Here is a 20694-nt window from a genome sequence, read left to right as displayed (position 1 = left end):
GGTCAATATAAATTTGAAATCACAGGAGACAACCCAAAAATATTATGAAATGAATATAAAATAGTAACTAAATACGATTCAATAACACATCTAATTTCATTTAACACATATACATGTTTGTTAACCGATAGTCACTTCCACGCAGCCTCCGTCTTGGTGACAAATACGTTTATATTTTCAAGTTCATGTCCATACACTTAAATTATTGTTTCATTTTAAAAGAGAGGAACAAGCAATATACATATAAGACACAGGTTCTTGGAAACGCTGTTTCGTTTTCATTTATCGACGCGTTACCTGCCGTACCGACTGTGAAGTGAATGTGCTTCTTGTCTTTGCCTCAGTGACAGAGTAGACGCCGGCTCGAGCCGAGCCTCCGTGATCCTCCGCCGCGCCGGTTAACATGTGCTCGCGCCTCGCGATCTGTCTTTACATATCGAATGACAGGAAAGCAACTCGTTTGTCGCTAAATTTAATTGAACAGCGTCGCTATCGCTTGTTAAGCTGGGAAAGGGAAAACTGTGCGCGTGTGACACAAGAAGCCGAAGTGGGGGTTGCGGAGGTCGACTCGGTACCGGTTTTGACTCGCTTTATTAAAGGCTTACAGAACTTGTCGTGAGTTAACATAATCAACCGTGTGATGGGGATTTTGTAACATGGATTTTATTAATTTTATTAATATGCCATATCAAACATCTTAGAACGATTATTCGAGTCAATTTGTGTAAATGGCGATCTGAGGTAACAGTCGCCATTCCTCCAAATTACACCCGTCGTCTTAGTCTGTATAAATTAACACGTTGCTGTCTCGCAAAATGTTATAATCTTGTTTATATTCATGAAATGTTCACAAAAACATATAAACATACCTTGAAACAACTGCTTCCAGTGACTCTGTCCTTTCACGACCGTTGCTGAGCACATTCAAACATCAAGGGCACGAAGCACATGAGCCTCTTCAAACAACCCAACATAATAACCCAGCAGTTTTAACCCAACACCTACAAAACTGAAACTACCCAAAAAGTGTTTAAAATGTTAAAAAATAACCCAGCAAAACAACCCAACAGACTCAACCCAGCATTTTGGGTTAAAAAATAACCCAGCCATTTTTAGAGTGCTGATTAAACCACATCACTGTGTGACACTTGCATTACATGTGAACGGCCCCTATATATGATTTTGTTTTCTCTCCCTGTCTTGTCCTCGACCCTGAGGACAATGGGACAAACAGACCCAGTTCCGGTAGATGTGAAAGTCGGCACACCTCTGATCTACTGGTCGTCCCTCAATGTGATGCCCAGCTGATGCCTGACCAACGATCACCGGCAGAACCCGCTTAATCCCGCTTAATCTCCTTATCCGTTTATATGTGTTTATATACAAGTATATCTCCCAAGGGTTTTTCCCTCCTAGGACTTTTTATTTTTTATTTCCTCGGCTAAACAACTCTGGGTTTTTGTTTTTTTCTCTCCTAGGGGGTTTTTTTACCCCGGGGAGGTAGCCTGCTTGGGCTTAATTTAGCTTCTTCTCCTAGACGTTACATTAGTAATACGCTCGCTCATAATGTCGAGTCATAGCCACAGCAAATTTGACTGCTTATGCTATTGTGTATTATGTTGTGCTATCTGTCGTTTTTCTGTGCTTTTACTGCTTCTATTAATGTAAAGCTGCTTTGAAACAATTGAGTATTGTGAAAAGCGCTATATAAATAAAATTGAATTGAATTGAATTGTTATGTAAATGTATTTTTCCACTTTGGTATCACAGAACACAATCTGTGATGATACTGCAGGAGTGACAACCTGAGATGTTCACTTCTGAATGATAGCAGGAATGATTCTGTGGAAACAAGTAGTTTCCCTTTAACATCTTGAAAGAAATACAGTTTGTATATGACAACTTAGAGCCCCTAATTTAAAAACAGCATATCAGACTGTGATGATATTGCATGAGTGACAAACTGAGATGGTGTACTAACATTCAGAGGTGGAATGATTCTGTGGAAACAGGTTCCCTTTAACATCTAAGTAGATATATAGAAACAACATGTGTTTGACATTTTAGATCCCTAAATGTAATACCCTATCGCCTATATAGCAGTGCTTTGTCAATTCCCTGAACAACCCAGCAACTAGTAACACTAACAGCCACCCATATGCTGTAGCAACTACCTATCATTCACTCACAGACACCCTATAACGCATAGCAGTTCTGTGTCAACCACCCTAAACAGCCTAGCAATTTGATAAACCACCTAAAATACCTTTGCAAATGCCTATCAATCATTCAGAAAACCACAGCCTCAACGTCGCAATCACCAAGAAAACCATAACAATACCCTAGCAAACAATTTAAATACCATAGCCTAGTAACAGCCTAGCAATCACATAGAATGTCACAGCAACAGCCTAGCAACCACCTTTAATATGCTAGCAGATTCATAGCAATCCACCAAAATATCTCAACAATGGCCTAGCAACCACCCAGAATGCCACAGCAACAGCTTAGCAATAACCAATAAAACCCAATCAACAGTATAGCAACCACCTATTATACCCTAGAAACAGTCTAGCAATCACCCAGAAAACAAGAGCAATAGCATAGCAACCAACCAACCAGAATGCCACAACAACAGCCTAGCAACCACTGTAATACCCTAGTAACTGCAAAGTAGCCTCACATAATGACAGAGCAACAGCCTAGCAACCACCCATAATACCCTAGCAACTGGCAAATAACCACAGAGAACCCCAGAGCAACAGCCTAGCAACCACCCATAATACCATAACAACAGCCTAGCAATCACATAGAAAACCATAGCTATACCCTAGCTATCACTTAAAAAACCTTAGTAACAGCCTAGCAACCACACAGAATGCAATAGAAACAGCCTAGCAACCACACAGAATGCAACAGAAACAGCCTAGAAACCACCCATATGGATTGGTAATTGGGCATACCAGGCATTTTCTTGGTGAGCTGACATACATTTAAACTAGTGCTGTGAAAAGACTAATTGCGATTTATATAAAAGTGATTTTTTGCATAATGTGAGTGTTTGCTCTGTGTAATTATTATGTATATATATATATATAAACACACACACACACACACACACACACACACATTCATGTATGTATTTAAGAAATATTTACATGTGTATATTTATTTATTTATATTTTTATATATTCTATATAAACAAATAAAAAATATACAAAAAAATCTGAAATGACTATATGTATGTGTGTGTGGTTAAATATACATAATAATTGCACTCAGTACACACACACACACACACACACACACACACACACATATTATGCAAAAAATCACTTATATTTTGAATGCGATTAATCGCGATAAATTTTTGCCCTTAAAACCGAAGTAACATAAACACCTGGTTGTATATGGTGATGATGTTCTTTAAAAGTAAAATTCCAAGGTTTAACAGCTAAACAAAACATATCACAAATGTTGCATTTTGGTCTGGTTTTGTTTTCGTAGTGAACAGATTTACGTTTTTTACTACACTGCTGATAAAAACAATAAAACCATTACCGAAAATTCGAATGGTTTTATTGGTTTTATTGGGAATTTTATTGGTTCTAATGGAATATGGCCCAAAACACACTACACTGTAGTGGTTTTAATGGTAAAAGCTAATGGTTTCTATTGGTATTTTAATGGAAACCATTAGACTTTTCTGTAAAGGTTTTATTGTTTTTTTCAGCAGGGTACCTAAAAAAACATGCCAATTAGGTATTTTTAATTAAAATGTTGTGCTGCAACATTATCTAATTACAATAAAAATACAACGCTGTAAAAACATTTGTGTTTGTATTTTTAATCTGATCATAATCTCTTTGTCCTATGGTGTCCTGTCTTTATTAATTTAAAAGCTTGATGTTTTGTCTTTATTCTTCATCAAGTATTTTCCCACCCCTTCTTTTCATTTAGTCACAATAGTTTGTCATGATTTCTGGCATTAAGACGCATACTTGTTTTGTTAAATCCATTGTAAAGCATGAGCGTCTTCTCTCTCCAGTACAGCAAGAGGCGCTGCAGCTCTTTAGTCCGCAGATAAACTCACTAAAGAAAGAAAGAAAGAAAGAGCGCGCGTGTGATGTGTTTGTGTATCCTCAGTGTTTTTCTCTCTTGCGTGTTTCATTGAGTGTAAACGGAGTTTTGTCTCTGTGTATTTAAGTGTTGAGACGATGCAGGACACTACAGTGTGTGACAGTAAACAGAGCTTACAGGAGGATCAAACCTCCACAGAGTCTCTGGATTCTGTCTGTAACGCTGGAGAACAGCAGCAGATCCTGCAGACCAAACTGAAGATGTGTTCAGTTAAACTCATCGACTGCACGAACCTCATGATGAAGATTAAAACTGAACCCACAGAAATCAAATCTGAGCCCACAGAAATCAAAACTGAACACACAGAAATGAAAACTGAACCCACAGAAATCAAAACTGAACCAACAGAAGAGGAAAATCACACTGAGGAAGATGATGATTTTATTCCATCAGGTATGTCTCCTTATAATTATTGTTGTGTTTTAACATTTTTAACTGTCATGTGAGAACCTGTTAGGGGTTTTCAGTCACAAATAATCAATAGACAACTTTTTAAGGATATCAATAAATCCATTGTATTCTTTATTAGTGCACAAATCGTGCGCGCTCAACTACTGCAGATCCGCTCTCCCAGCACGCGTTTGTGAACTCGCGTCACGGTCGTTTATTTACCTCAGAAACAAACATTATTTTACCGATTTCTTTTTTTTCTCTTTTTTAGTAACTTAAATATGAGACAATGATTGTATATTTGGGTGGTTTTCGATCCATTTTAACGTCTATATGAGGGGAATATGATGTTAAAAGAAGCCTTTGGTTGATGTAAAAACAGAGATATCTAACGTTAGGCAGCTGAATATATGGGGAGCCAATTCTGCCATATTCATAAATAAATAAATACATAAATAAATATACAAGGAAATGTAAAAAAACAAAAATACAGAAATAAATAAAGAAATATATATACATGGAAATGTAAAAAAACAAAAATAAATGAGTATTTATACCTGTATTTCTTTATTTATGTATAATTGTGTTTTTTCACACTATTATTTATTTATTTATTCATTTATTTATACATTTATTTATTTTCACATTTATTTATGTATAAATGTATTTATGTCTACACGTATTTATTTATACATTTATATATTTCTATATATATTTATTTCCACATTTATTTATTTATACATTTATTTATTTCTTCTTTTCTTCGTCTGTATGCTAATGAGGGGGGCGTGTTTTACCTCAGACTTAGCAATCGATCTCTGAGTGCCAGTGCTGAAGCTTTGAGGCCACAGTGACATCTGGTGGTGTGAAAAGCGAACAAAGTTGCACATGGAGTGAATGACTTGGAGATGTGCAATATCCAAAACCTTATTTCAAGTTTTAAATCATTTTGTGTCACCATAACTGTGTATATATAGGGTCACTATACATAGCATACGTACTGTACTCAGGACATGGCCGTAAATCGCCATCCGGTCGTGATTTCTAAAATGTCTTGGCACACATAAATATCAAAATGCACGTTTTCAACATATCTGATGACAGACCCTTGTAAGTGGACACTTAATATGGAAACGCGTGAAATTATGCACTATTAATAACATTTAATGTAAATGCCCTGGAGCATACTGTCCACTTACAAGGGTCTGTCATCAGATATGTTGAAAACGTGCATTTTGATATTTATGGTGATTTACGGCCATGTACTGAGTACAGTATGTATGCTATGTATAGTGACCCTATGTCAGTGTTGTAGTCGAGTCACCAACTGTCGAGTCCGAGTCGAGTCTCGAGTCCCAGTGTTCGAGTCCGAGTCCAAGTCCGAGTCACCAAAGAAGAGTCCGAGTTGAGTCCAAGTCGAGTCACCATTACCAGAGTTCGAGTCCGAGTCGAGTCTCAAGTCCCCAGTGTTCGAGTCCGAGTCGAGTCTCAAGTCCTGTATTCGAGTCTGAGAGTGCCTACATGTCTCCACTTTGGGACCTTCAAAAAACTGATCAAATGTATTAAAAAGGTTCTACATTAAACAAAAATGACACCACTGTCACGATTCCAAAGGGAGTTTATTTACTGATTTGACATACACTTTGGAACACACTTTGTAACTTTACGAAGCCATCAAAAGCATGTGTGTACTTCCATTGTTGTAAACTTGTGATTGAGAACTAGCGTAGAAAATTTACAAATTTAATTTGTAATCATGCTGCATTTTGTTTTTTGAGGAAATAAGAACAAACAACTGAGTTGGCATTGAAGTCTATTAAGAAAACATCCTGAAATGATTTTCTTAAAAAAAAAACAATTTATTTTCCATAGTAGGAGTCATTTTTTGGACCCAACATCAAATAGGAAAATTCAACTGCAGTAGCCACCGTTCAACCTGCAGAGGGCAGCACTCAGACGTTTTTACACCATATATTGTAGTATTGAAACACTTTATATCCAACCGTACATCAAAATCAATGAACAGCACTAATAAACCATCATTCTTACAGATCAGTAACTAAATAAACTTGGATTAGGGTTTAGTTACTCTTTTTAAGTTATCAACAGACAAAAAATGCTGTAATCTGAACCAGACATACATTAACCCTAGCTTCTTCTGTTTGTTATATATGCATTAGTCAGTAATATTTTTAAAAAAAAGCTAACGTTAGGCAATGGAAAGCATTTTACTTACTTTTCTGTGTGCATCCGTGACAGGTGTCTGTTAAAGTTTGAGGTTGTCCCAGTCTTTTACCTACACACACAACATTTAGCGCTGCTTTTTCCAGCATTATAAGCAAAATTCGCGTAGGCGAACTTCACGATCCGGGGCACGTCTTTCTGCATTTTACAAATTTGAACATTTAGCCCGCGAATCATGCATCATGCATTGCACGAGCGTAAAAGTGAGTGACGTCAGTGAGTGTGTTGTCAAGCAAAGAGAGCGAGAGGTAGCAGTGTCTGTGAAGGGAGATCGCGACCGGTCTTGGGCACGAAACAGGAAAAGTGTAACACCTTATATAATTTTTTATAACATATTTAGTCAAAAACAAAGTGATGAATGCTCAAGTCCGATTGTATATATCCTCGAGTCCGAGTCCAAGTACGAGTCATCAATCCGCGAGTCCAAGTCGAGTCACAAGTCCAGAGAATGGATTCTCGAGTCGGACTCGAGTCAAAAGAATAGTGACTCGAGTCGGACTCGAGTCCGAGTCCAGGACTCGAGTACTCCATCACTGCCCTATATATACACAGTTTTGGTGACACAAAATGATTTAAAACTTGAAATAAGGTTTTGGATATTACACATCTCCAAGTCATTCACTCCATGTGCAACTTTGTTCGCTTTTCACACCACCAGGTGTCACTGTGGCCTCAAAGCTTCAGCACTGGCACTCAGAGATCGATTGCTAAGTCTGAGGTAAAACACGCCCCCCTCATTAGCATACAAACGAAGAAAAGAAGAAATAAATAAATGTATAAATAAATAAATGTGGAAATAAATATATATAGAAATATATAAATGTATAAATAAATACGTGTAGACATAAATACATTTATACATAAATAAATGTGAAAATAAATAAAAGTAAAAATAAATAAATGTATAAATTAGGGCCGGGACTTTAACTCGTTAATTAAGATTAATTAATTACACAAAAATAATGCGTTAAACATTTTTAACGCATTTTAATCGCACTTATTTTTGCACCGCGGAACATTTCTCATGAGTTTCGGCGGACCGATTATACTGGAGCACCAACTAGCGTTCATGACTTCACAACAAACCACAGTGAACATGAACCATGAGGCTGATGAGATCGCTTTGGTTGGCCCCGTGGATGGGAATTTTTTTTATAAAAAACGAACGGATGTAAGCGTCGATAAAAGCATGGTTGTGTGTAAGCTATGCAACAAGGAATTCGCATATCACCGCAGCACATCGAGCATCTCAATGCAAAACATACAGCAGCTAGCGTAGACATTAGCCCGACTCCGGGCACAACGACTTATTCGTACGGGATTAGTTTTACATAGGGATGTGGGGTAAAGCAAGTTTTTATCAGAGCTTCTCGGTGATTTTAGTCCAGTCCGAATGCTCCATGTCAGTAATCATTACGGACAATGTCAGTAAAGATTACGGCGTCTTTTTCCTTCTGTAAAAAGGTCCGGAGATATTACCTCAGGTAATACAAATCCAGTGCGAATAGACCAGCTGTAAATATACACGTAAATCGCGCCATTTCCTTTTAATTTGCGGGTTTCTTTTAAATATAAAAGCGCTTAAAGAAGCATTTACTTGCGTTCTAGACGGAGAAACAAGTCAGTTACAAGTCAGTTTCTGAATAAAACACGACACAAACTTTAAAAAAAAAAGTCAAATTTACTTCTCAGAGGCATGGAACTGTTTATGAAACTGACGTTCTCCCCAAACTGAAATTAAACACAGTGTTTCGCGTTTTCCTTGTCTGTGTCATGTTGTTTGCACATCTGATATCTGGAAGCAAGGTAACGTGCACGTGAAGACGAGAGGTGACGCGCTGCGCCAACGAGTTACCCCTCCCACTTCTGAATGTTTTACAGAGATTTCTAATCCCGTCCGAATTGACCACTAATATTACAGACGTCTTGTGGTAAAATTACATTACGCCATCTACCCCTGTAAAACTAATCCTGTCCGAATAGGGCTCAATAAACAATATTTTGTTGCTTAAGCTTATGTATTCAGTCATTATTCATGGTACACTCTAAGAACGAATGTGTTAAAAACAACACATTAGTGTTGATTCTGGGACAACACACTAACTGCGTCGTCCTGGAATCCACCCATCTCTGTGTTATTATTGAAACAACACATTTTGTTGCTTTTAACACAACATGTGTTATACTTGAACACAAAATCAAGACAAAATGACTCATGATGTGTTAAAATTACACATAATGTGTTAAAAGCTTACAGCACAATGATGTGTATAAAATTAACACATCCTTTCGAAGAGTGTATACTAAAATCCATGTAAAAAATTACTTCTTAATGTTCTCAGGTCAAATATTTATATGCTATTAAAATGCGATTAATTTAGATTAATTAATTACAAAGCCTCTAATTAATTAGATTAATTTTTTTAATCGAGTCCCGGCCCTAGTATAAATAAATGAATAAATAAATGAATAATAGTGTGAAAAAATACAATTATACATAAATAAAGAAATACAGGTATAAATACTCATTTATTTTTGTTTTTTTACATTTCCATGTATATATATTTCTTTATTTCTGTATTTTTGTTTTTTTTACATTTCCTTGTATATTTATTTATGTATTTATTTATGAATATGGCAGAATTGGCTCCCCATAATATAAACTGTGGTAATTTACAGGAACTTGCCTAGTACTTTAGTTTTTTATGTTTAGCAGATGTAAATCTGCAAAATGTGTACTTTTTCCATGCTTGCTATTTGTGCATTTAAATATATCATTTAGATCTGTGTGGGTTGTGACACTACTAGGCTATAGAGAACAGCATCACGCTTAACAGAACATATGAAGAAGTCACACTGAAGAAACACATAAAATAACTCCAATGTGTGTATTGTTTCTACAGGGGAGGTCTGTGATATATCTGCACAAGTCACTGTTGATATAATGTTCATGGGTTTATATTAGGGATATCCAGATCCGATCACGTGATCGAAAATCGGGCCTGATCACATGGTTTTAGACTCGTTCGGAATCGGACGTTACCTCAAGATCAGCCCTGCGTTCCAGTTCGTTTTTTTATGACCTTCCCTCGCTAACTTCCCTCAGTCTTGTTCACTCGGATGTACGTCATTGCTTACGTAGTATGAGTGCCAACTACTGCTAGAACACTTGAAGTGGGTTCAAATGGATCGCCCTAAGCCCTTGATCACATGGAAAGTGGAGACCGCCCCCTCCATGTGCAAAGCGCGAGTTGCTAATATGTCACAATCGTGTTGCATTGTGGGATATGGAGCTGCCTAAAGTGTACATATGAAGTAGACTCGCTCCCTCTGTCAAAATCGAGGGAGCGAGGGTCTGTCCATACAAACTTCCCTCGTCCGCTTGACAAAGAGGGGAAGTGTTTGGGGAAGCTCGCGAGTGCGTGTCCAAAACTGGAGTGGAACGCACCCCAGGACTCGGATACATGGGTTTAAATTGGGCCAGGGCCATCCGGGGCCCACGCACTGTGCTGGTACCTGTGAACTGACGAGAAGCGAATAATGACGTGTTTTCATTCATAGGCTTCACGCTCATGCATGCGCAACCCATAACAAGAACTGATTGCGCGAGCAGGTTTTTACCGCTCATTTAAATGACGCGTCGATCGCTTTTGTGATGATGTGTTCAGTTAATCTGCATCAGTACGCATCAGTACACCTTCTTTGGAAATTAAGATTTGTCTCCATTTGTCAGTAAATATGAGACCAATTTGCTTTCTTTTTTACGAAAAAGTTTTATTAAACATTTATTTTTATTAACAAAAGAGTGAAAGTCACTGATCATCTTAAAAAAAAAACTAATTTAAATCAAATGAGGTGATGCAAAAATGAGTACACCCTGATAAATATGTTAGCAGAAAAATTAAATAAAGTGTAATTAACAGGAATTCACTATGAAATGATGATTATAATGAATCATCACACAGGTGGCCACAGGATAACTGGCAATTGAGAGTGGTATTTAAAAGAGAAAATCCATTCTCACGTAATGGTGACAGAATAGCACCACATGGTAAAGAAATGTCTCAAGAAGTGAGAAATAAAATAATTTCTTTGCACAAAATGGTCAAGGTTTCAAGATAATTAGTTAAGCATTGCTAATAAGTTTGAATACTGTCACGAAAGGGATCCAAAAATTAAAAAAAGGATGGATTTGTGGGAAGCTCTTTGTGATGTCCAGGACATCTACTGAATTTAACACATCAAGAGTGTTTTGTGATGAGAGATGTTAAAAAAAATCATCATGCAAGTTCAGCACAGTTGGCTTAATCATTAGAAAGTCAATCTGGGTTCTTTCCCGTGACATTATACAATGATGTATAATGCAAAGAAGTGGCATTCATGGCTGTCATTCATAGAGGAAGCCACTGGTAAAGCCAATGCACAAAAGCCTTTTGCTAGAGATCATATTGAGAAAGGTAAAGACTATTGGGTCTCTAACTTTCTATAATTTGGAGTAATGAGACAGAGATTAACCTTTGTGGTTCTGAGGTGCTCCAAACTGTATGGTGTGGCAAGGGTGAGGAGTACAATGAAAAATGCACGGTACCAAAAGTAAAGCATGGTGGGGGCAGTGTTTTTCTGTGGGTTTGCATGAGTGCTGCAGGTGTCGGAGAGTTGAATTTTATAGATGGCATCATGAATACACAGATGTACTGTGAAAATACTTAAAGAGAAGATGCTACCATCATTCTGTGCCCTTGGTCACCGCACCAGGCAATCTTTTAACATGATTGTGACCCAAAACAAACACCTAAGGTCACAAATTCATTTTAGAAGAAGCACAGGGTAAAAGTGATTCAGACCCCATCCCAGGTTGAGGTCTGGGGAGTTCTGAAAAGACAAGCAGAACGTCATTTTCCATCCAGGATCTGAAAGAGGTCATTGTTCAAGAAAGGAGAATAAAAGATGTAATGTTATGTTGTCAACTTCTTTATTCAATGTCTAGAAGAATTAGTGCTGTTTTTAAAAAAAATGGAAGCCATGGAAAATATTAGTTTTTTTTAAAGAATATTTGTAGAGTGTACTCATTTTTGCATTACGTCATTTGATTTAAATGTGTTATTTTTCATATCCATAAGATGGTCCGTGACTTTAACTCTTTTGTTAAGAAACATAAATGTTTAATAAAACTGGTGTGTAAAAATACAGCAAATTGGTTTCATATTTACTAACAAATGGAGAAAAATCTTAATTTTCAAAGGGGGTGTACTCATTTATGCTGTGCACTGTAACTTCCTTTAAAGTTTGATCAATTGTGCATAATGACATGTGCAACAAATGCATATAGGGTATCTGACTCATAGATTTGACATTATTTAAAGTTCAGGTTTTAAAGTTTGGGTCATCCTGTGGCTTTGCAGTCATCATGATTAAACATGTTACCCCTCGAACCCCCCCTCCCAACAGAGCCCCCCACAAAACAAATCCCATTTAACCCCTGTATATACTATATATTCTCTCATTATATTTAACACATTTATAGTTAGGCGCTGGCACAGAGTTAGACCCTTTTGACTCCACACAGAAACAACAACGTGTGCGGCATGACGTCACTTTGTTGCAGAGATGCTCTGTTTGTTTACAGAGTTGTTGAATGTTAAAATAAGGTTAATTAAATAAAAAATAAGGAACATCCTGGATCTGTTGTTTTTTGCTCTATTTTTTATTCTTTTTATGTATTATAGAAGTATCGGATCAGTACTCGGTATCTGTAGATACTCAAAATCAAAATTACTCGGACTCGAGGGCAAAAAACCTGATTGGGACATCCCTAGATTATATAATGTTTTACTGCATGTAGTGTTGGGCGATATGCCCTATTTTCAGATCGTCCTATCGTCAGCCTGTGAGATCGGCGATACACGATATTATCGGGGGGGGGGGGGGGGGGGGCGTAGTTTACTCATTTTTTTATATGTTAATTTTTTACTCATTATAACAAGTCACTTGATGGGTGGACAAAAAAAACAAGAGGAACACCGTCATGACCGCAACCTTCTTAAACCTGATGCCATTAATGCGAGCGCGTCATTAAAACCTATCATGATTACTTAATAACTGTAAAAACATGCATCTGCGCACGCACACACACGTGCGCGCACATACAAACAATTCAATGCATTGGTTTAGTGCTGTTGCAGAAGACTGCACGTGTCAAGCAGTGGTGCTCTCATGTGGTGCCTTTTTAAACGCATCGGTCCAGCGGAACGCGATCATATTTTAAACACAATCATATATTAAACACGAGGGACGTGTTGCTACAACTCATTGAAATGCATATCATAAACAGGATTAATACCTAGGGATCTGACTTCGGACAGAGCGCAGCTTTCTGCTCGTACGCGAGAGTGAGAGAGAGGCGCTAATATGCAGCGGGTCATATTTTAAACAAAAAGTAAAGTTGCCTAAGCTCACATGAAATGCATTAAACTGAACAAATACATAAGGATTACTAATTTAGTTTATGTTTAGACTTCGGACAGACGCGAGAGCGCGTTCACGTGAGACAGAGAGAAGCGCAGCTGCTCATGACGTGGCGCGCTGGATTTAGTGGTAGGAGACCAAGACGCGCGCATTAAGTGCAGGTACGTGCAAGAAGGAATTCTCTCTTTACAAGCTCTCCGCGTAAAGTGAAGCCCACAAACCCTCATGTGAGGAAAAGCATGCATTGTGGGTGTTAATATAAAACTATGATGATAATAATAATAACCATTCGCCAACTATCGTCATGACTATCGCCATGAAAGCCTGCCATTGGCGATATGTCTGAAGATCGTCGATACACGATACTATTGTCTATCGGCACAACCCTAACTGCATGTTAATATGTAAGTTAGAGTGTAAATCATCACACCAGCGATTCAAGGCCATAACTCGTGTGAGTTGGCCACAAGCCAAGATGCCATGAGGGGAAGATGAGAGTATAATGTGTTAAAATATGTAATGGTAATTGAGATAGTAAATATATGCAGTAGAACAAGTATACCGTTTGATTGTTAACTAATGTAGGTTACAGTAAAAAAGTATTAAGCAACCATTGTTTTATGGACTTGAGTCAGAGGCTTTGCAGCAGTATTATGTGGCCTATGTATTTCATACTTTTAGTGAAAATGTAATGACATTGCTAAATGGGGAACACTGGTTCTTTGTCATATTGCTATTGTTCTGCAGTGTTAGCAAATTATATAAGTTCTAGTTGCACTAAATCAGGGGTGCCCAACCCTGCTCCTGGAGGGCTACCATCCTGCAGACTCAGTTCCAACCCAGCTCCAACACACCTGTCTGTAATTATCAAGCAACCCTGAACACCTTAATTTAGAGCCCTGCGCGGGACTGTTTTTTTAAACCCACGCCCGCCCGCACCCACTGAATTTATGACCAGTCCCGCCCGCGCCCGCAATATTTGTGTCCACTCCCGCCCGCTCCCGCGGATTTTCTCAGAGCTTGTGAAAACTGTACACAAATGCATGCTCATACAAGCTGGGTGTTGTTTGTTTTGTGTCTGATGCAGCAAAATCGAACCAATTCCAAATTACAGATGACACTGTGCCTTTCTTGGGAATGTGTTCTTCCCTGCTCGCTGCCATGTTGTTTATGTATCTCTATGGCAAACGCGCGGGGGGAGGGCTGAGGCCACTCGAAACTACGGGAGCCCAGAGGGGAGCGTTGGCGGATGTTAAAGAGGAAACTGATTTAATTCAAACAAATCGATGTTAATCGATAAAATCAATTTATCGCCCAGCCCTACCTCTGGAGCAACTAGGGGTTAAGTGTCTTGCTCAGGGACACAATGGTGTGTCTTATACACTGCACCATCACCACCCTATCACAATATTTAATAAAATATATAAAAAAATGCTGCATATGTTTACAAATTTTGATTTATTTGATGTGCAATGACCCAGCTGTAATAACAGGACAGACACCTGTCTTCTGTCTATATGTGTAAATGTAGAAAAAGATACAGAATCTCAATTCTTCATCCTTTGTGTAAATAAGAGTGAAAAGACAATTTAATTGTTCCTTGTTTCTTTTAGATGTGAAGAGTGATTCATGTTTGGATATAGAAATAACGTCCTCAACATCAAAAGAGCGACTGACAGCACAAACTCTTTCCTGCATCACCTGTGGAAAGACATTCAGCTCACAGAGACATTTAGAGAGACATGAGAGAAAACACACAGAACAGAAACTCTTCACCAGATCTGAGATCAGCTTTACTACCTTACAAGAGAAGAAACTTCATTCAGAAGACCACAGAGAGAAGAAGAAGAATAAGAAGCAGTTTCACTGTGAGCAGTGTGGGAGGATTTGTGTCTCTTCCTCTAAACTAATTATTCACATGAGGACACACAGTGATGAAAAGCCTTTTAACTGCACTGAATGTGGATTCTACTTCAAAACCAAACAAATTCTTAAAGTTCATCAGAGAATTCATACAGGTGAAAAACCTTACAAATGCTCTCAGTGTGACAAGACTTTTTCTCGGTCAGGTTACTTCAAATCCCATCAGAGAGTTCATACAGGAGAAAAACCTTACGTCTGTGCTCACTGTGGAAATAGCTTCTCTAGTTCATCTCAATTAATAGTTCATCAGAGAGTTCATACTGGAGAAAAACCGTATAAGTGTCTTCACTGTGAGAAGAGATTTAGCTGTAAACGTGTTCTGAAGACACATGTGCTTTCACACACCAATGAGAGGATGCATCAGTGCAGTGAATGTGACAAAACCTTTAGGGATTCAAGTTCATTAAAAAAACACCAGAATATTCACTTAAAAGAGAAACTCTATCAGTGTTCACACTGTGATAAACGTTTCTGTCAGAAATATCAGCTGATAATCCATCAGAGAGTTCACACTGGAGAGAAACCTTACAAATGCTCTCAGTGTGACAAGACTTTTGCTTATTTACATTACCTGCAAGCCCATCTCAGAGTTCATACTGGAGAGAAACCTTATCACTGTAGTCTCTGTGGGAAGAGTTTTAGTCAACGGACTTCATTACTATATCACAAGAGAATTCATACAGGTGAAAAACCTTTCAAATGCTCTCAGTGTGACATGACGTTTGCTTCTTCAGGTCACTTCAAATACCATCAGAGACTTCATACTGGAGAGAAACCTTTCAAATGCTCTCAGTGTGACAAGACTTTTTCTCATTCAGGTCACTTCAAAGTCCATCAGAGAGTTCATACTGGAGAGAAGCCTAATTTGTGTGCTCAGTGTGGCAAGAGCTTGTCTATGTCATGTCATTTAATGGTTCATCATAGTGTTCACACTGGAGAGAAACCTCATCACTGTAGTGTCTGTGGGAAGAGTTTTAGTCTAAAGCATAACTTACTAAGTCACCTGAGAATTCATACAGGTGAAAAACCTTTCAAATGCTCTCAGTGTGACAAGACGTTTGCTTACTCAAGTCACTTCAAAGCCCATCAGAGAGTTCATACTGGAGAGAAACCTTACAAATGCTCTCAGTGTGACAAGACTTTTTCTCAGTCAAGTCACTTTAAAGACCATCAGAGACTTCATACTGGAGAGAAACCTTACGTCTGTGCTCACTGTGGAAAGAGCTTTTCTTGGTCATGTCATTTAGAAGTTCATCAAAGAGTTCATACTGGAGAGAAACCTTATCACTGTAATGTCTGTGGAAAGAGTTTTAGTGTAAAGCATACCCTACTAAATCACAAGAGACTTCATACAGGTGAAAAACCTTTCAAATGTTCTCAGTGTGACAAGACGTTTGCTCAGTCAAGTTACTTAAAGTCCCATCAGAGAGTTCACACTGGAGAGAAACTTTAATTCTTTCCCTTCCAGCATTTTTAAAAAAATTGGCAGCCTGCACCAGCATTTTTTATGATTTTAACAAAAGTTTAATGCCTTCCAAAAAATGTTCTTCTTAAAATATATAAACATACAATATATCAAATGAAAGAATACACTCTAAAAAATATTGGGTTATTTGGGTCATTTTAACCCAGAAAAGTGTTCTGTCCTATAGTTACCCAGCCCTGGGTTAAATATTTTTTAGTGTGTAGGCCATCTGCTTTAAAAAAAACATCCTACTTTCATTAGTTCTCTTTTTATCACTTCTCCAATATGGGTAGGTTTCATCAAAAACACAAAATTTTGAGCAAAAAGCTGAGATAATTGCATTTTTGTAAATATCTTTTGATAGAGATCCAATTCAGAGCGATCCTCAAAAACATACACAGACATACAACTGTTTGCCCTAGGGTGAACACTAATGTTTGTGGGAGGAGTTAATCAACAGTCAAACTTTGTAAATCACCAGTGACCTTAATAAGGTTATGACACCAAAAACGTTTAAAGTTAACTTCCGGAGCATGATCGCGTCCCTGTTCCCCCGTCCGATCGCGTTCCGGTTCCCCCAGTCTGCTCCTGTTCTGGAGGCGGCAGACGGGGGAAAACTCCTGATGTTTCAGATTGCCAGTCCACTACAGCAATTGCGAACAAATCATGGAAAACCAGAACGTGAATAGACTAAGGAGTCTATGGGGAATATTTTATCCCTTCCCCTTTTCACTCTATTTCAATGGGCAAGGCTAAGGGTTGAGGGTTAGGCATATACAATAGATTTGGAATTTGGCGTAATAATCTATGGCAGGTTATCCATGTATGACGGTTAAAATGTGCAATAAATAAACGTCCGCTCGCACAACTGAACAACTAATCGAACGTCTTGAACTTTCAGCGCCTAGCACCGTGTTCGACCCACGTGATGACCTGACGTGACGTCAACGCCTTAAAAATTTCATTTTTTCAGCCAGGTGAGGTGCCAAGCTGTTAAAGAGTGTATGTTTGTGGTTGTTTTGTTTTTTAGGCAGCAAACATACTGTACATAACTATATACAATAGTGTTGTTTTTTATATTTTATTTACACATTTATCATTTTTATGTAATCTCTTTTATTAACTCTTTTGTTATGCGTCAAACTTGTTATTTTATATTATGTGATTTTACAAATTGGTTTCATGGGACCATAATGTCATTAATTGTCCTTTAACTTGGCTTGGTATAGGAACACACTAAAAAAAGAACTGTTTAGATTATTCAGTAAATGCTTTGTTCATATTTACAATGATTACCTGTCCTGCCTTCTACTATAGGCCTATTCTCTGGGCTGGTAAATGAAAGTTTACAAAATTATTCAGTTTTTTGTCAGACTTTTTATTCTTTAGGGAAAGCTAAAGGACCTGTTATTGCATTGAAAGCATCTTGATCAGATGCACTGCAAGAGCTTGTATAAAGGGGTAAAGACTGCTGAGAGGAACAACACTATATTTTGAATATACATTGCATACTTGACAAGAATGTCACAGTTTCACTGCACAGACACCATCTATTGTATAACAGGTTTCTTTTTACTTTATTGTTAGTATTTTAATGACTATCACAGTTGAATGTAATGTTGTAATAAAAAAGCAAGAAAGTCATTGTACAGGTACACAAATGAAAATAAAGGCTTTAAACTTCAACTGCACTTTTCATTTAAACATTCAAGAAAGAATAATTTAAAATAATTTCCTTTATTAATTTCCTTTAAGAAACATACTTTTATTTCAGGAAAAAAAATGAAACGGTAGAATTTATAATCTTAAAACGTAAGTAATATGATAAAAAATAGAAAATAAGAACCTACCAGGGATGATGGAAAAGAAACAGTTTTGCTTCTGTATTTTTATATAGCCATGTATTTGTAGGCAATCAATCAGCTTCACTGCATGTTTATTTTTTATCAAGGAGAATAAGTAAACCTGACTATAAATGTAGGTCCTATAAATGAAGCTCCTGACTATAAAATGCAATTTTTACATTTAAAGGCAGGGTATATGCTTTTGAAAAACTTTAGCCTACTAGCACTGAAATCATGATCCCACCCTCCATTCAAGTCGCAGGCTGCAAACGTCATCAAGTTTGGTTTATTTAATTTAAATGAGCATTGCATTCGCCAGGTCATATGCATATTACAACAATTTACAATTAATTAAGTATAATAGTAAACGTTATAGTTGATAATATTCTGAAATAAGACAGTCTTTATGATGTATGCAGCCTGCAAATTCGAGGATGCAGCCCTTCGTTTGAGAAACGCCCAACAAGAAATCGTGGCCGTCATCAGCAACAGAGCAGCTGTGGGAATGCTGTGAGCAAGAGCAAAAATTGTTTTTTATATTATTTCATAGACAAAGGCTATACAAACAATACATTATAGTGTTTTTTAAATCTAATTGTGATTACGTTGATTAAAAATTAATTAATATTAAATCTTAAGCATATTTTGATGACACATATCCGCTTGAAAAAACGTGTCCGTAATAAGTGTATGTTACACCTTGGAGCCCCCTAATTTAAAAACAGCATATCAGACTGTGATGATACTGCAGGGGGTACACCCTAAGATGATGTACTATCATTCAGAGTTGGAATGATTCTGTGGAAACAGGTAGTTTCTCTCTAACATCTAACAGAATGTATAGAAAATACAACATGTATTAGACATTTTATAGCATTATAATTTAAAAACAGCATATCAGACTGTAAGGATACTGTAGGGGTTACACCCTGAGATGATGTTCTATCATTCAGAGTTGGAATGATTCTGTGGAAACAGGTAGTTTCCCTTTAACATCTAACCGAATGTATAGAAAATACAGTGTATTGGACATCTTGGAGCTCTCTGTTTTAAAAACAGCATATCAGACTGTGAAGATACTGCAGGGGTGACAATGTGAGATGTTGTACTGTCATTCAGAAGTTTAATGATTTTTGAAATATGTAGTTTCTCTTTAATATCTAACTGAATGTATTGAAATACAGTGTATTGGACATTTTATAGCATTATAATTTAAAAACAGCATATCAGACTGCGAAGATACTGCAGGGTGACAACCTGAAATGTTGTATTAACATTCAGAAGTGGAATGATTCTGTGGAAACAGGTAGTTTCCCTTTAACATCTAACCGAATGTATAGAAAATACAGTGTATTGGACATCTTGGAGCTCTCTGTTTTAAAAACAGCATATCAGACTGTGCAATACTGCAATAGTGACAACCTGAGATGGTGTACTATCATTCAGAGTTGGAATGATTTTGTGGAAACATGTAGTTTCCCTTTAACATCTAACTGAATGTATAGAAATACAATGTTTTGGACATCTTAGAGCTCTCTATTTTAAAAACAGCACATCAGACTGTGATGATCCTGCAGTAGTGACAACCTGACATGGTGTATTGTCATTCAGACGTGGAATGATTCTGTGGAAACATGTAGTTTCTGTTTAACATATAACCAAATGTATAAAAATATTGAGTGCATCTGACATTTTAGAGCATTATAATAAAAAAACAGCATATCAGACTGTGATGATTCTGCAGGGGTGACAACGTGAGATGTTGTACTGTCATTCAGAAGTGGAATGATTTTGGAAATATGTAGTTTCTCTTTAATATCTAACTGAATGTATTGAAATACAGTGAATTGGACATCTAAGAGCTCTCTATTTTAAAAACAGCATATCAGACTGTGAAGATACTGCAGGGGTGACAACCTGAGGTGTTGTATTATCATTCAGAAGTGGAATGATTCTGTGGAAACAGGTAGTTTCTCTTTACCATCTAATTGAATGTATAGATAATAGGGGTGTCACTATTCTCCAAATCCTCGATTCGGTTACATTTTCAATTCTAAGGTCACGATTCGATTTGATTCTCGATAGACAAAAATGCTATGCCATTAATATTTATATTATTATCGTTTTTACATTAACATGCACATTGCATGCTTTTCCTCGCATGTGGGTTTGTGGGCTTCACTTTATAAGTGAGAGAGCTTGTAGAGAGAGGATTCCTTCTTG

General features: G+C 37.3%; 1 protein-coding gene across 1 annotated transcript; it reads left to right on the top strand.

The window, feature by feature from the left end:
- Positions 1-3216: 3216 nt before the first annotated feature.
- On the top strand, positions 3217-18302 carry LOC141361387 (uncharacterized). The gene is made up of 2 exons (XM_073862505.1): positions 3217-4533; positions 14853-18302. Exons 1-2 carry the CDS (start codon positions 4218-4220, stop codon positions 16613-16615), a joined length of 2079 nt encoding a protein of 692 aa, XP_073718606.1. The 5' UTR covers positions 3217-4217; the 3' UTR covers positions 16616-18302.
- The last annotated feature ends 2392 nt before the right edge of the window (positions 18303-20694 follow it).

Source organism: Misgurnus anguillicaudatus, chromosome 24 (genome assembly GCF_027580225.2).
Source record: "Misgurnus anguillicaudatus chromosome 24, ASM2758022v2, whole genome shotgun sequence".
Taxonomy (NCBI): Eukaryota; Metazoa; Chordata; class Actinopteri; order Cypriniformes; family Cobitidae; genus Misgurnus; species Misgurnus anguillicaudatus.
The sequence above is the reverse complement of the archived record's forward strand: the minus strand, read 5'-3'. Positions and strand labels throughout refer to the sequence as shown.